Raw genomic sequence first — 16,317 nt, 5'->3', positions numbered from 1 at the left:
CATAATATTTATTGATAAACAATGTTTAATTAAAATTCTTCATCAATGAGTCACGTTACGAATTTTAAATAAAATAAGTTGGCATATGGGGAGATGAGATGAGAAGAATAGTAGAGAGATAAGGTTGTGGATTTATAAGAAAGAGAAAAGATTGAATTTATGACTTATATTGTCTAGCAAACCTTCTATAAATAAAGGGTTTGTAGAGAACTTCTTTTTTTTTTTTTGTTTTTTAAAAAAAATTAATGTCACCTTCGTTTGACAGGAGTCTTGCAAAGTACTATTGAAGATGATTTTTTTTTTAAAAAAAAACAATTGCTTTAAAAAAAATGGTCTGTAACTTGGATATAACAAAGCTTTTTTCATATGAATATCCCAATGAACAAATTGTTAGAGATATTCTAAACATATTCCTCATGATGTTATATCACCTAGTAATTAGTATAAAAATTAAATTTATTTAATAAGCGATTTTCTTTAATACTAGTATGAAAATTTCCTTAAAATGTTAACATTACTTAAAAATGGACCAAATTTATCTAATATTATATATATAGTTTCATCCATTTTCTAATATTATATCAAACCTTAAACCCTATTCTGTAAAATAAAAATATGCTATTTTAGTTTTTTTTTTTTTAATGATTCCAAATTTTTTTAACACCTTTTTTTTTTTCTTTTCCTTTTTTTTGGGCATATTTTTTCATTATTAAACATGTATGATTATCTTATTCTATTTTTTTTTTTTTTATCCCTAAAATTTACTACTCTTCGGAATTGCAACCAACCAATCAAAAGTTGACACGAGTAATTTTGGTTAAAGGTATTATGTTTTATTTAATATATAGTTTTTCGCTCCTTTACTTCGGTAACAAAGGCCGAATTTTCTGCAGATGAGTGTCTTTCCTTATGGCTATGGGTTTTGCCCTTTTTCTTCAAAGCCACCATATTCAGAACTCCACCGTCACTATTGGAATCTCCAGAAGACAGGCTCCCCTGGAAGCTTTAGAAGTTAATATTTATTTTTAATGGTTTGTCCCATGAACAATCACTGTCATAAAACCCAAACCAAGCGAACCCAACAAAGGTTATATAATTGGTGGCAAGCTGTGTTTTCCTTAATTTCAAACCCATTCGAATCCAAAATCTTTATTGTTTCATCAAGTTCTTTTAAAGCTACGAGCAAACCTTCCCAATATGTCTTTTGGGTCTGCAAATGCAGCTTCCAACTGTTAGAAAATTTCAAAATTTTGTAATTTTATCTCTTAGTTCGCAGAATTCTGCCCACGATTTCGTAAAGATGAATGAGGTTCCACTGTTGGCGACTAGTGGAGCTTTCGAGCCAAATAAGTTTTCCGGCTGCAGGAAGGGAGTGATGCAGGTCGTTTTCGCTAAAAAAAAAAAAAAAAAAAAAGAAAAAAATTCTATTTAGATTTTGACAAAAGTTTTAGAAGTAAAGGAAAGAGAGAGACAAAAGGAAGAGATAGAGATGAAGAGACTTTGTAGAAGATAAGGAGAGAAAAAAGTATAATAAATTAAAACTAATATTTTTTTTTCCAAAAATAACACATGGCAAGTTTTGATAGACCAGTTGATACATACCAGCTAGTGCGACCGTTCTACTTAAGTTTTTCTCAACAAACAGACAATATATATATATATATATATGGAACAAAAAAATAAAAATTGGAAGATATACTTACCTTACAAACAATTTCAATCGTTATGCATGAGGATTGGGAAATATGCAATAAAAAATTAGTTGAAGAAAAAATTTCCTGATGTTTCGGCAAATATGTTCTCACAAATGACACAATGATCTAAGATTAATTTTTCCATGACACTTCTCTCTCCAACCTTCAACTTCTTGCTTTTCTTATTCCATAAGTGCAATGCAAAAGTCTTTCCACCATTGCCATTTAGCTCATTCAGTTTGCTTTGCACCCATTTCCTCTCCGCCGCGATCACTTGCTTCTTGAAAAGCCTGTGAATCTTAAGCCAATCCACCGGATAAAATGCCTCCGGCGGCATCACTGTAACATTATAATCAGATCTACTTCCTACTCTCTTCATAACCCTAGTAAGCATAAAAGGTCCATTGAACCCCCATATGTTTCCATTGAAAGATAATGAGAACTCCCTTATAAAATCAAGTAGAATTGGATGGTTCATATCAAACACCATTACTGCATCATTCAATAGTTTCCATTGCTTTGTCACTGGATCTATACTTTGTGCTCCAATTGAATTCCTCAGCTCTGAGAAATCTCTCAGAATTATAATGTCTGTGTCCAAATAAACACCTCCATATTTGTATAAAACCGTAAGTCTAATGAGGTTGCAGAGGTTTTGTGGCAATGGGATAAAACCAGGGTCTATCTTGCCGCTCTTCAGCCCTTCAAGCCAAGCTTCAGCTGGGGTGTTCTTCACTAGGAAGGGCAAGTCTGGAGTTACAGCAAGAACTTTGAAACCGCGATCCAGTAATGGTTTTAGGATCCTATAGCCGCGTGTGGAATCCATGGTTCTTGATATGATCATCAAGCAACCTTGAGGGTGGGAATTGAATAGGGTGTCTATGGCCGAGAATTCTCGGGTTCCGAAGAACTTCCACTGGTGAGAACCAAATCATGTAGAATTGGATGCTGCAGCCATTCTTGAGAAACTCCAAAACCCGGCCATGAAATTGCTTGGTCAAGTTGGTTGAACTGAGTAACGCAACCTGAGGAAGTCTTTGTTTGAACCACACTCTTCTTTCGTCTTTTGTGAGGTTTTCTGGAGGAATCGTTGGATCACTATCATATCCATCATCTAACGAAGCTAATTCCTCAACCTTTTCTGGTCATGGGGGGAAGTATTGCATGTTCTCTTTCGTTTTATTCTCCTTTCCGGTGTAAACTCGTTGGTGGGAAAGTATATTAAAGAAAATGCTATTGGCATAGAAGATAAAGACTAAGGCAACAAGAGGTAATGAAGATAATAAAAGTGGCCATTTATCGAATATTTTCTTTTGGGAAGCCATAGATATTGGAGCTCAGAAGACAAGATTAAAGACTTAGAAAAGGTTGTAACAGTAAAATATGATGATAGTTTGTAGGCTTTTATGTACATGTAGCTTTTGAGAGCCGGCTTCGGAATCACACGTTTTAAATGATTATGATAGGAGTCATATTTGAATATATACATACATATATATAGGAAGTAAATGAGAAGCTGAAAATGAAACGAATAAATGGAGGAATTAATGTTAAAATTGCCCTGTAATGAAAAATTATTTAGAAGACCAGTTTTGCTGTACTCTGACATCGACCCTTATTGACTAGCATGGGAACAAACCTTTTTTTTTTTTTTTTAAATTACTTTATTTAAGGACTAGATTAATGAGGCCTTAAAAGCAGTTAATTTATAATTAGGGAGTTAAATATGATGCATATGCTTGTGATGTTATGCATTCGGACATATCTCACAAATTTTGCTCATTCTCTCATTTATAAAATTTCATCACCAATTTAATTTTTGAAAAGTTAATGACTGGTTTCATTGGAGGTATGTAAATATGAAAAAGTTACAGCCTTCTAATGAATTTAAAGAAGTAAACGAAAGTTATATCTATATAATGTGTAGTACTTAGGTTTTAATTGATCAGCTTGTTATTAATTATGTATAATCCTTACATCAGTGGATCTATCAATCAATAATGATTCTATGTACATATATATCATGTATTAATGGTCGATCCCATCTGTTATAAGTACTAAAATTGGAAATTTTTTTTGTCACATACCAGAAATTTTCAATGATTAGTTATTTCATCACTCTTGAAAGTAGCTTGTACTATTTATTACTATTAATACATATATATACCAACATGACAGCAGTATGTCTTATTAATTTGTTTGCATTTGATCTTACTTATTTTTATATGTAGTGAATAATTAAACCATTTTATTATTCAGAATTACCGCAAAATGTTTAAACATGTTTATTAAATTAAATTCTCAAATCTAAAGAAACTCACATACCTTAATTCGTGTTGGACTTGCTTGGCTCTATGTTCATCAGAGTTTGTTTTGGGTTATCCAAAGACCCCGATTTTTTTATTATTATGATTTAATTGTATTTATTACTCATGAGCAAGGTATTTTCAGTAATAAATCGTATTTGATTTTAATATTATTTTTGGATATAATTGGTTTAAATATTTTAAGAAAATTATTTGTTTAAATTGGTGGTTTCAAATTTGATAATTATGCCCGTGGAATATTAATTGTTGAACCTCGTGTTACGAGAAAAATTATTTTTATATTGTTATCGATGGTTTCATACCGGGTATGTTAAAGGAAAATACGTGGGATGGTGAATTTGAAAATTTGTATATTTTCCATGGTCATTTTTGGAAAATCGGTACGGTAATAATTAATTTAATAATTATTTTAGACGCACTCATACAGTATTGGTGTTCCGGTGTATATGTGGTTAGCGCACAAGTTATTATGTCTCCCGTGAGTTGCCATTGGACCGAGGGCAGGCAAGTCTTATATATTGCGCATCAGTCGGCTCCTTCCTTGGCCGGGATGACGGTTTCAGCAGCGGTACTGTTGGGACGCCGAAGTGCCGTATGCAAGTTTCTCTCTTTAATCTCCCGCCAGTCGGTGCTCGGGACGCTGGGTATCGGAGGGCATCACTGGTATATGGTGTGGTGCGTCAAGTATAAATTTTCGGATAGAAATTTCAAACCCCAAAGTGTTCAAAATTATTTATTATATTTTATTACATTTTATTTATATTTGGGGTATTTATTTATTGTTTATTAAATTAATTGATCCCTTGGTTTTCGGGAAGTATAACTATCGGGTTTTGTGAAAATGTTTTAAAAGGGAAACATTTCTAACAGAGTGATTAGTGAGGGTTTTGAGAGAAAATATTACTTCAATTGTTATTATTATTTATTTATTTAATTGTTGATATTAATTAAATTCCTTTTATTTTTATATTATTAATATCAAAGGTATACAGTAGATAAGGTCACTCACTGAGATGATTAGCATCTCACGTTTTTAAATTCCATTCCCCTAGGTCCAGGTTGGGAGACGTTGATCGTCCGAGGCGAGCCCGACGTCTCAGTTCATTGCCGAAAGTCCAAGTAGTATTTCTTCCCTTTTCCTCTCCATCTTGTATTACTTCTTTATCAGTCATTGTATTAATTCCACATTTATTTGTATAATGCTCTGTTGTCAGGACCCGTCCAGAATTCCTTCCCCGGAACCCTAGACAGCCCTGATCCCAGGGAAACCCTACCGAACTCTCCAATGGAAAATCCGGCAGAGCCTCCCCTAAGGGATTTACTTACCACAATTTACCTGCACTGAAAACACACTTCTAAAAACATCCCCTTATTCCTCCCACAATACTACAAATTGATTCCACAAATTGCAGCACTTCAAAATAAAACAACTGCAGCAACCCAGTGCATAAATACCCACCACACGTCCAATACAGTATACAGAGCATTATACAACAAATGTGGAATTTATAAAATGACAGATAAGGAAGCAATACAAGATAGAGAGGAAGAAGGGAAGAAAAACTTCTTGAACCTTCGGCAACGAACTGAGACATTGGACTCGCCCCGGACAATCAACGTCTCCAACCTGGACCTAGGGGAACGGAATTTAAGAGTGTGAAATGCTAATCATCTTAGTGAGTGACCCTATCTACTACACAATATAATATCACAGTAATAAGTATATAAATAATAATTAATTGGAAACATTAATTTCTCTCAAAACCCTTACAATTCTCTCAGTTGGAAAAGTTCCCCTTTCAAAACCTTTTCACAAAACTCTTTGTTCATGTTTCCCGAAAACCAAGACATCAAATAAATATCCGAACAGTAATAATTAATTTTAATTCCAATACAGTTTTAAAACATTTTATTCTTAAAACACAGTTCCAAAAATCAGTTGATGCACCCACTATATACCAGTGGCGCCAACAGTACCCAGCGTCCCAAGGTACCGCCAGACAGGAGGTTATAGAGAGAAACCGGCATACGGTCGCGTGGCGTCCCACTGCGCCGCTGCTAACCTGGTGTCCCGGCCAAAGGGGGTGGCCACCCTCTCCGATGGCATCCACAGGACACCCTCATAATATCACCTGCGCGCTACTCACACCCACCTGCGCGCTAATCATATCCGTGTGCACAATATCCATATCACATATACCATATCACATAATCAGAACACCAGTACGTGCACGGTGCATCTAAAAATCATAAAATCCACAATTTAAATTATAAAACAAATTTCACATTTATCATAAACATAGCGGGCATAATCCATCCGCTTGAACCCGGAAATTCTCCGTAATTTCTTTATAATCAATACCATAATTTCCATGATTTTCAAATCCACCAACTCCCAAATCCATCAATTCAAATATCCACATTTTTCCAAGCATAAATAATTTCTCGAAATATCATAATCAAATCTCAAAATATTCCATGGACATATTTTATAAAAATTGAAATCACCAACATAACCAAATATTTTCCTTGAAATATTTGAAAATCAGATCGTGCCCAATTTACCATTAAAACCACACCAATTTCAAAATCCTCAAAACCATAAAATAATTTCACATGGCATAAATTGGTGAAATGCACATTTTCTTAAATCCGCTAAACTCACAAATAATTCCACAATAATTTAAATAAATATTTGGCACATAGAAATTAAATTCCAAATATTTAAATCACACATAATATATTCACCAATTAAATTCCCAAAATTAATTTGAAGGTGGGTCACTCACCTGGAGCACGCAAATCAACTAAGATCCACCATGGGATCAATTTCACGACTCACCGGTGCTCCTAGAACAAAATTCACGGACAGTCAAATAAATTAATATTTTATTCGGGTAAATAATACCCGGTACCCGGGGGGTCAAAACACAAACGATATCTAGAATTTACGAGTTATATACCGAATCGAAGCTCGAGTGATGCTGATCACAGATTCGGTCTTACTTCCCGGTGATCGGACCCGACGGGGTCGGAATCTCGCCGGAAAGCTTTTCGAGTTTCGGCTCCGCAATTCTCCCAAACCGTCGTGAATTGGCGGAAACGGAAGCCGGATTCGGATTCAGGAGGTCGAACACAGCGGACTGGAGCTGGCCGGAATTTCGGGTACTCGCTGGAACAGTAATTTCCGGCGGGCCGCCACGGTCACCGGCAACCGTCGCCGGCGGCGGCGCGTGCGGTGGCCGTTGGCTGTGAAATTTTGCAGACTTGTAGATCGTGAGGAGAGCAATCCAACGGGACCGGCGGTGAGCAAAATGGAGGTCGGACGGTGGAGAAATCACCGTTTGAAGATTTCGGACCCCTCGCCGGAAAATGCTCCAATCCCGGCGCGTCGGTGGTCCGATGGCCGTGATTTTTGGTGGGTAGGCCGAACTTGAGGAGAGGATCAAGGCTAGCTGGCGTGTGTACTGTAGATCGGCCGGAAAAGGGTCGATTTGCGGTGGCCGGCGGTGGAGGGGAAAAACTCGCCGTCGAACTTCGGAGCTCCGATCCGGGCGCGTCCGGCGGCCGTTCGCCGTGAAATTTGGATGTTTTGCCGGAAATGAGGTGGGCAACCTGGCTGGCCGGTGCGTGTACAGTATCTCGGCCGGAAAACTTGAAAAAGTCCGGCGGCCGGCGGGTCCTCTCTCTCTCTTTCTCTCCCTTCCCCGAGAGTTTTAAAAAATAAAAACCCTGCGTGACACTGTTCATACCACGTGGACCAATCAGAAGCTGACACGTGGCGTTACTGTGCACTTAAGCCAAATATATTAAAATAATACGGTACCCGGCGAATTTCAAACGTCCGTAACTTTTTAACCACATGTCCGATTTAAGCGTGCCGCTAGTCTATGAACTCGTATCGACGAGTACTTTACAACCATACAAGAGTCAACTCAAAATTACATCACAAGAAAATGTCAACTACCGGCACCTTTTGGACAGTTTACACTTCAACTTGTTTTGCCCATAACTTTCAAACCGTAGCTCCGTTTTTGACGTGCTACTAGTCTACGAACTCAGGGTGTCATGCACTTCGCCACGGTACCCTGGTCAACTCGAAATTCCCACTGAGTCAAAAAGTCAACTTTTGACCCCCTTCGGTCAACGGTCAACGGTCAACGTGCACGGATTCCGGTGCGATTTGGGACGGGGTGTTACATCTGTATACTGTATTGGACATGTAGTTATCATTTATGCACTGAGTTGCTGTTATTCTTTGAAGTGCTGTAAATTTGTGGAATTATATTGTAGTAACGTGGGAGGAATAAGGGGATGTTTTTAGAAGTGTGTTTTCAGTGCAGGAAGTTTGTGGTAAGTCCAACCCATAGGAGAGGTTCTGCTGGATTTTCTATTGGAGGGTCCGGTAGGATTTCCTTGGGATTAGGGCTTGTCTAGGGTTCCGGTGTGAAATTTTGGACGGGTCCTGACATTATGTACAATCACTATGTAGGTAATTTGAAATTAAATGTGCACTATGTATTGATATTGGATTCATATAATTTATTTAGTGCTTATTTTTTGGTGTTGGAATTTTAGGAAAAAGAGGAATTTGGACAAATCCCTTTGCTTAAGTAAGGTTATTAGCCTCAGTGGCCTGTGATGCTACTAAAACCTGCTTCGTTGGATAGACTTCTAATATTTTATTTTATTCTTCAATTGGATGATTATATTCTACATACCATTTTTCTTTTCTTTATAAACATATTCTACATCAATTTCAGACATTTTCTTCTTAAACGCATAGTTTGCAACTGCATTAACATTTTATTCATTGCATCAACTTTATAAACATACTAAACAATAATAAGCTTAGTTATACAATTAACAGAACCAAACTTGAAATCATTTACACATGTTGGATGAAACTAAACATGATTTTATGACCTTACAATGATCTGAACAAGAACACAGAATCTATCCATTAATTCTCAAAGCTCACAGATAATTCCGAAGATGGCACTGTTTTTAATTATAGAAGAAAATTACCCTGAGTTCATAACTTAATAAGTGAACATTTAGACACAATAAGAAGCAGCAAATTTCAGCTACAATTTGCCAGATACACTGAACATATGAATCAAAATAGCTCAAAAAAATATAATTGTCAGTATCTGTGCCGCATTTTCACTCTGTAATCCCACTACCGGCGTTCTCCATATCAACTTCCCCATTCCCGTGTCTTCCTCTTCCTCGCTGTCCTCGTCACCACTCACCTCCTCATTTGCATTTTGTAATTTAGCCATGTGCTCAGCAAGTAATTTATCATCCCGTTCACTCACCTACATCAATGCACCGTAACATATTACACAAATTACTTAAATAGACAAGATAACAGTAAGTGAAGAACAAAGGAAGCAATGAGGCTTTTGAATTCGAGTTTTGAAACCGAAACCAACGTGAACTGAGTATCTAAAAGGTATAAGAAAACCAAAAAGTAGAAATAAGAGGATTGACACTCACGGCTCTGGATGCCTCCTTCACAGTAAGTTTCCCCTTGTGTTGTTCTATTGCTTGGGTACAAACTACAATTGCATTGTCAAGAACTGATATTCCTTGTTCCTGTCCACATTAGAAAGTATTAATAAAAATAAAAAAAAAAGACAGGGTGTCCATAGCCGAAATTTTTTAAGAATTTTACAACTCTCTCCAATTTTCTCAAGCGAAGTGTTTTATTTGTCATAAATTATCTAGCATAACAGTGAATGGAAGTAAAAATAAAATAAAAAATATATGACATAAGAACACAAAAAAAAACCCAGATGGGAAATATACTTGCTTGTTGACCTCAACGCCAATGGTGCACTTGGTGACGTTCCAGACACGACCAGTGTGGCCATGGTAGAACTTGTGGGGCATACCCTTGTGGACGGCTCTGTTCACCTTGATATCCACATAGTCCCTAATCTTGTGAGTCCTCTATAAGTGGTGAGCGGGATATAACCCTTCTTCCTGAACGGCCTTAAAAATAAATTGCAGTTTCTAGATCCCAGACCATGACCGGCCGTCACTTTCAACTACCTAGGGTTAAGGTTTCTCTCTTCACTATTTTTTTTTTATTTTTTAATAAAATCAAAATAGGACCATAACAAGAATTGAACCCAGAACCTCTTACACTCTCAAGAAATCACCACACCATCAAGTCAAATAACTTGTATGTACTAATGCAACAAAAACTGCTTAATATAGTGTTAGGCGACGAATTACTTAAAGAATGCGTCGCCAAATAGATGAACAGGCGACACATTCTTCAACGAATGCATCGCCTATTCTTTTTTTTTTTTCAATTTTTTTATTCAAACATTTAAAAAAAAAAATACGTCGCCAAATAGATGAACAGGCGACGCATTCTTCAACAAATGCGTCGCCTATTCTTTTTTTTTTTTTTCAATTTTTTTATTCAAACATTTAAAAAATAAAATAAAATCAAAATAGGACCATAACAAGAATTGAAGCCAGAACCTCCTACATTCTCAAGAAATCACCACACCATCAGGCCAAATGACTTATATGTTCTGATACAGCAAAAATTGGTTAATAGAGTATTAGGCGACGCATTCTTCAACAAATGCGTCGCCTGTTCTTTTTTTTTTTTTGTCAATTTTTTTGTTTAAACATTTAAAAAAAAAATCAAAATAGGCCCATAACAAGAATTGAACCCAGGACCTCCTACACTCTCAAGAAATCACCATACCACCAGATCAAATAACTTATATGTACTAATACAGCAAAAATTGGTTAATATATTGTTAGGCGATGCATTATTCAAACAATGCGTTGCCAAATACAAGAACAAGCGATGCATTCCTCAACAAATGCGTCGCCTGTTCTTTTTTTTTTTTTCAATTTTTTTGTTTAAACATTTAAAAAAAAAATAAAATCAAAATAGGACAATAACAATAATTGAACCCAAGACCTGCTATACTCTCAAGAAATCACCACACCACTAGGCCAAATCACTTATATGCACTAATACAGCAAAAATTGGTTAATATAGTGTTAGGCGATGCATTATTATACATGAATAGGCGACCCATTCTTCAACAAATACGTCGCCTGTTCTTTTTTTTTTTTTCAATTTTTTTGTTTAAACATTTAAAAATAAATAAAATCAAAATAGGGCTATAACAAGAATTGAACCCAGGACCTCTTACACTCTCAAGAAATCACCACACCACCAGGCCAAATGACTTATATGTACTGGTACAGCAAAAATTGGTTAATATAGTGTTAGGCGACGCATTATTCAAACAATGTGTCGCCAAATACAGGAACAGGCGACGCATTCTTCAACAAATGCGTTCGCCTGTTCTTTTTTTTTTTTTCAATTTTTTTGTTTAAACATCTAAAAATAAATAAAATCAAAATAGGACCATAACAAGAATTGAACCCAGAACCTTCTACTCTCTCAAGAAATCACCATACCACCAAACCATATGACTTCTATGTACTAATACAACAAAAATTGGCTAATATAGTGTTAGGCGACGCATTATTGGAACAATGCATCGCCAAATACAAGAACGGCGCATTCCTGAAAAAATGCGTCGCCTGTTCTTTTTTTTTCTTTCAATTTTTTTGTTTAAACATTTAAAATAAAATAAAATCAAAATAGGACCATAACAAGAATTAAACTCAGGACCTCCTACACTCTCAAAAAATCACCACACCACTAGACCAAATCACTTACATGTACTAATACAGCAAAAAAATTTGTTAATATAGTGTTAGGCAATGCATTGTTCAATCAATGCGTCGCCAAATACATGAACAGGCGATGCATTCTTCAATAAATATGTCGCCTGTTCTTCTTCTTTTTTCAATTTTTTTGTTTAAACATTTTAAAAAAATAAAATCAAAATAGGGCCATATCAAGAATTGAACCCAGGACCTCCTACACTCTCAAAAAATCACTACACCACTTGGCCAAATCACTTACATGTACTAATATAGCAAAAATTGGTTAATATAGTATTAGGCGACGCATTATTCAAACAATGCGTCACCAAATACATGAATAGGCGACGCATTCTTCAACAAACGTGTCACCTGTTCTTTTTTTTTTTTTCAATTTTTTTGTTTAAACATTTAAAAAAAATAAAATCAAAATATGGCCATTACAAGAATTGAACCCTGGACCTCCTACACTCTCAAGAAATCACCACACCACCAGACCAAATGATTTATATGTACTGATACAGCAAAAATTGGTTAATATAGTGTTAGGCAACGCATTATTCAAATAATGAACAGGCAAGAATTGAACCCAGGACCTCCTACACTCTCAAGAAATCACCACACCACCAGGCCAAATGACTTATATGTACTGATACCGCAAAAATTGATTAACATAGTGTTAGGCGACTCATTATTCAAACAATGCGTCGCCAAATACAAGAATAGGCAACGCATTCTTCAACAAATGTGTCGCCTGTTCTTTTTTTTTTTTTTCAATTTTTTTATTTAAACATTTAAAAAAAAATAAAAGCAAAATTGGGCCATAACAAGAATTGAACCCAAGACCTCCTAGACTCTCAAGAAATCACCACACCACCAGGCCAAATAATACAATAAGAACTAGCTAGTATAGTTTTAGGAGACGCAGTCTTTTAAGAAATAGTCGCTAAATAGACTAAAAGGCGACGCATTTGTAAGCAACTGCGTCGCCGTTTCACCCATCCAATTTTTAACCTTTTTTTTTTCAATTTGAAAGTTATTTTTAGTAATTTTTTAGTTTTGCAAATATGTTTTTTTTTTTTTTTAAAGTTGTAGATGACCAATCAACAAAACTAATTAAAGATTAAAAAAAGAAAATGGAATAGGCGACGTGTTTTAATGGAATTGCGTCGCCTGTTCCTTCAATTATTTTTTATTTTTTTTTTTAAAAAAAGCAATTTAATAGAGTTTCAATTTTTGAAAATAAGTAAACTATCAGTGACCACAAACACATGAAAGTTAAGCTCATTTAACATACTTGTCTAGATAAATTGGTCAATAAATGCTTGTTGAATCGGTACCCTATCTCAAATTAGGTCTTGAGATATTTTGTATTGTCTATACACATATATGTATAACTGAGAAGAGCATTGACAAAACTATTTTCTATTTTTAGATTAATGGAATTTATTTTCATTGGATTGCTACATGAATATATTTGTAGATGAACAATTAAAAAATTATTTAAAGATTATAATGAAAATATAGAAAAATGAAATAGGCGACGCTTTTCGACCATAATACGTCGCTTGATCCCAAAATTCAAGAACAGGCGATCCTTCTTGAAGAGAATACGTCGCCTATTCTCTCAATTAACAAAAATAAAAATTTTGAAAGACATGCAAATTTTATAAAGAATAAAGGTGTACTTGAAAAACAGAAAAATAAACAGCAATCTTCGATATTTTGCTTCGCATTTTTAAGAAATATTTTCAGTTTTTATTTGTAATTGAAAAATAAAAATATTAATCAAAGAAATAAAATGCAATTGGGAGAAAAGGCGCATTCTTGCCATTTTTTGAAAATTTTTGGCGTGTTTTTAAATTTTTACGCGCTCCTTTAAATCCATTTTTTCTTTTTTAAAACTACATCAAGTACACCACCTAATCGATATTAGATTTGGAAGCAATCTAAGAGAGACTTGAAGAGTGAGATATTGCAGGTTTCATTTTTCATTTGCCTACGTTGTCGTCGGCCGAGAAGCTAGATTTCTCTTTGTCGCCCTCGTGATTTTTTGGTTTTCTTCTTTCTTTATCTCCATCGTTTAGGTGAGTTTCTTTTTTCTTGACATGAGGTGGGTTGTTTTTTTTTTTTTTTTTTTTTTCCATTTTAACTGCAGCTTAGGTTCATTGAGTTTTATTAATCTTGCTTTTTTAGAAATTATGTTTGTGATATTGCTTGACATTATTTTGCTAAGTTCAACAAGTATTTTGTGTTGAAGATTAACTTGAATCAAGATGGTCTATTGTTTTAACTTCACCACAACATCATACGTTTGTTGAAGAAGATGTTCTTGGAGATACAAAGATGGCTCACAATCCATTTGTCATATAGTTGCCAAGTGTCGATGAAAATGATAATGAGGATGAATGTGAGAGTGACTATGTTTGTAATGACTGTGAGGGGAGAAATGTGATTCGTCAAATCTTAAGAACAATGGTAATATTTTTTAAATTTTCATTTATACTAAATTACAAATTTAATAATGATTAATATTTTATTTATTTTGTATAAGTGCTAATAACTTTTTTAATATTTCCATATGCAGTATGAGGATGTAATATCGTCAACAAGAGGTCAACTTCCATCTCAATGGATATGCATTCATGGAAGTTTAATTAATATTAAATTTGTTATGAAAAATACAATAGCTTACAAATTATGTAAAAATATATCAATGAAATGATATTTAATTTATTTGATAATTAATTTGTTATGACAAAATATTTATTTAAAATTTTTGTATTCTATTTATTTTGGATGAAGCTAGTTTTCATTTTTTTGTATTTTAATTATTTTTATATTTTTACTATTTTAATCACTTTTCACAAAACTTAAAAAAATTTAAAAAAAAAAGAAGGGGCGACGCATTAAGAAATAATGCGTCGCTAAAAGTGTCGATCCGTCGTTAAATAGGCGACTCTATTAATGCGTCTCTAAATAGGCAATTCTACTAATGCGTCGCTAAATAGTCAACTCTATTAATGCGTCGCTAAATAGGCGACTCTATTAATGCGTCGCTAAATAGTCACTTTATTAATGCGTTGCTAAAAAGACGACTCTACGAATGCGTCGCTAAATAGTAAACTCTTTTAATGCGTCTCTAAATAGGCGACTCTACTAAAATAGTCAACTCTACTAATGCGTCGCTAAATAGGCGACTCTATTAATGCGTGGCTAAAAGTAAATATGAGTCGCTAAAAACTCAAAGATAAGGACTCTTATAATGCGTCGCTTGTTGTCTTATAGATTTAGCGACAGGACGTTAGGCGACACCGTACGATGCGTCGTTATTTATTTTATGCGACGCATTTATTGCGTCAGTTATCAACGCGATTCTAGTAGTTTACTTTTATTTGGGCAACGGAGAAGAAGGTGCCGCATGAACAATCAAAAGAAGGCCCCATGCGTAGTGCAAAATTATGTCGATACCGACCGTTCCATGATCTCATTTGACGGAGATCAAATTCTTTTTTTTTTTTTTTCCAACCAAAGATGCGGGAAAGTTAATTCAAGTTGTAGACCGGTGACCCTCTAACTAAATAATATATATATATATATATATAAATAATTAATATATATATATATATATACACTTCGATTCATATAAGGCTTTCAAGACATGTAGCAATATGTTATAGGAAAAAATTTATCATACAACATATTTCGAAAATATTGAAATTTAGAAAATTTTCATTGGCATATTTATTATTCTGTCCATTTTAAAAAAAATTTATCACATTAGCTAGAACAGTTAAAAAAAATTTTCTTTCTAATGGTTTTGTGAAAAAGCTTTGTCAAATCAATATGATAAAATAAAAAGATAAAACTGTCTAATAAACCCTTTACTTGTGGAGGATCTATTAAATTTGGTGACTCGGCAATTTAACCTCCCTCCCCTCTCCCCGTCTTTTAAAAACATCAAATTTCTTCCTCTGTCAAAGAAAATGGTTGGTATTTTCTTTTCTACCAAACGACTTTCAGCAAATAGTCAATCTTCAAAAATCAATCACATATAAAAAATTTAAAAAAAAAAAAAAAAAGCGTGAATGAGAACCAAATCCCAAAAGTTTTCAAATTCTAATATAGGAAATTGCATACAGATAATGCAGATTTTGTTATCTTCAAATTCCAATATGGAAAATTTCAAATAGATAATGCAAATTTTGTTAGCATCATTGACCCAATAATTCATATCTAAATTAACAAACAAAATAAGATATTCAAACTTTTAAATTCAGAGATCAAAAAACAAATCCCAAAGAAAAAAAATATATATATAGAGAAAGAGCATCTGAAAGAAAATTTTCTCCATGCATTTTCTTCATAGGCAATCAAAATGCAAGGATAACAACATAATAAACTCAATAGTGTTGCTCCTTGCCCAAAATATATCTATAAAAGAAAAATCGCAATTTTCTGAATGAAGAGAATCAATTGCGAGAGAAATCTAGAGGAATCCAACGGAAAGATCTCGAGGAGTGGAAAAAATAAGAAACCACGTAAAATAAAAAAGCAAATATAATTAACTAAAATAATAA

At 34.3% G+C, this 16,317-nt stretch overlaps 2 protein-coding genes and 2 non-coding genes across 4 annotated transcripts; all 4 read right to left on the bottom strand.

Moving 5' to 3' along the window:
- Nucleotides 1–1,709: 1,709 nt before the first annotated feature.
- LOC132804004 (uncharacterized) lies at nt 1,710–3,303 on the bottom strand. The gene is given in 3 exon segments (XM_060817879.1): nt 1,710–2,607; nt 2,609–2,835; nt 3,282–3,303. Coding segments are annotated over 3 exon segments (1,098 nt in total). The 3' UTR covers nt 1,710–1,758.
- A 5,712-nt stretch (nt 3,304–9,015) lies between these two features.
- LOC132804325 (eukaryotic translation initiation factor 2 subunit alpha homolog) lies at nt 9,016–10,084 on the bottom strand. Its single transcript, XM_060818568.1, has 3 exons — nt 9,836–10,084; nt 9,524–9,622; nt 9,016–9,342 (listed from the first exon to the last, which is right to left on the bottom strand). The coding sequence occupies exons 1-3, from the start codon at nt 9,917–9,919 to the stop codon at nt 9,151–9,153; spliced, it is 375 nt and encodes a 124-aa protein (XP_060674551.1). The 5' UTR covers nt 9,920–10,084; the 3' UTR covers nt 9,016–9,150.
- Nucleotides 10,085–15,868: 5,784 nt separating this feature from the next.
- On the bottom strand, nt 15,869–15,964 carry LOC132804367 (small nucleolar RNA snoR27). Its single transcript, XR_009639489.1, has one exon. It is a non-coding gene; the product is annotated as a small nucleolar RNA snoR27 (small nucleolar RNA).
- A 100-nt stretch (nt 15,965–16,064) lies between these two features.
- On the bottom strand, nt 16,065–16,156 carry LOC112493494 (small nucleolar RNA snoR26). Its single transcript, XR_003057976.2, has one exon. It is a non-coding gene; the product is annotated as a small nucleolar RNA snoR26 (small nucleolar RNA).
- Nucleotides 16,157–16,317: the final 161 nt, after the last annotated feature.

Source organism: Ziziphus jujuba, chromosome 6 (assembly GCF_031755915.1).
Source record: "Ziziphus jujuba cultivar Dongzao chromosome 6, ASM3175591v1".
Taxonomy (NCBI): Eukaryota; Viridiplantae; Streptophyta; class Magnoliopsida; order Rosales; family Rhamnaceae; genus Ziziphus; species Ziziphus jujuba.
Note: the sequence above shows the minus strand (reverse complement) of the source record. Positions and strands in the feature narration are given on the sequence as shown.

Bases quoted from the DNA above. Each gene is read 5' to 3' on its own strand.
- LOC132804325 (XM_060818568.1), bottom strand. From the start codon at position 9,919: ATGCCCCACAAGTTCTACCATGGCCACACTGGTCGTGTCTGGAACGTC. The intron at 9,623-9,835 runs GTATATTTCCCA...TAATGTGGACAG, and splicing joins GCGTTGAGGTCAACAAGCAA to GAACAAGGAATATCAGTTCT. The intron at 9,343-9,523 runs GTGAGTGTCAAT...GCATTGATGTAG, and splicing joins TGAAGGAGGCATCCAGAGCC to GTGAGTGAACGGGATGATAA.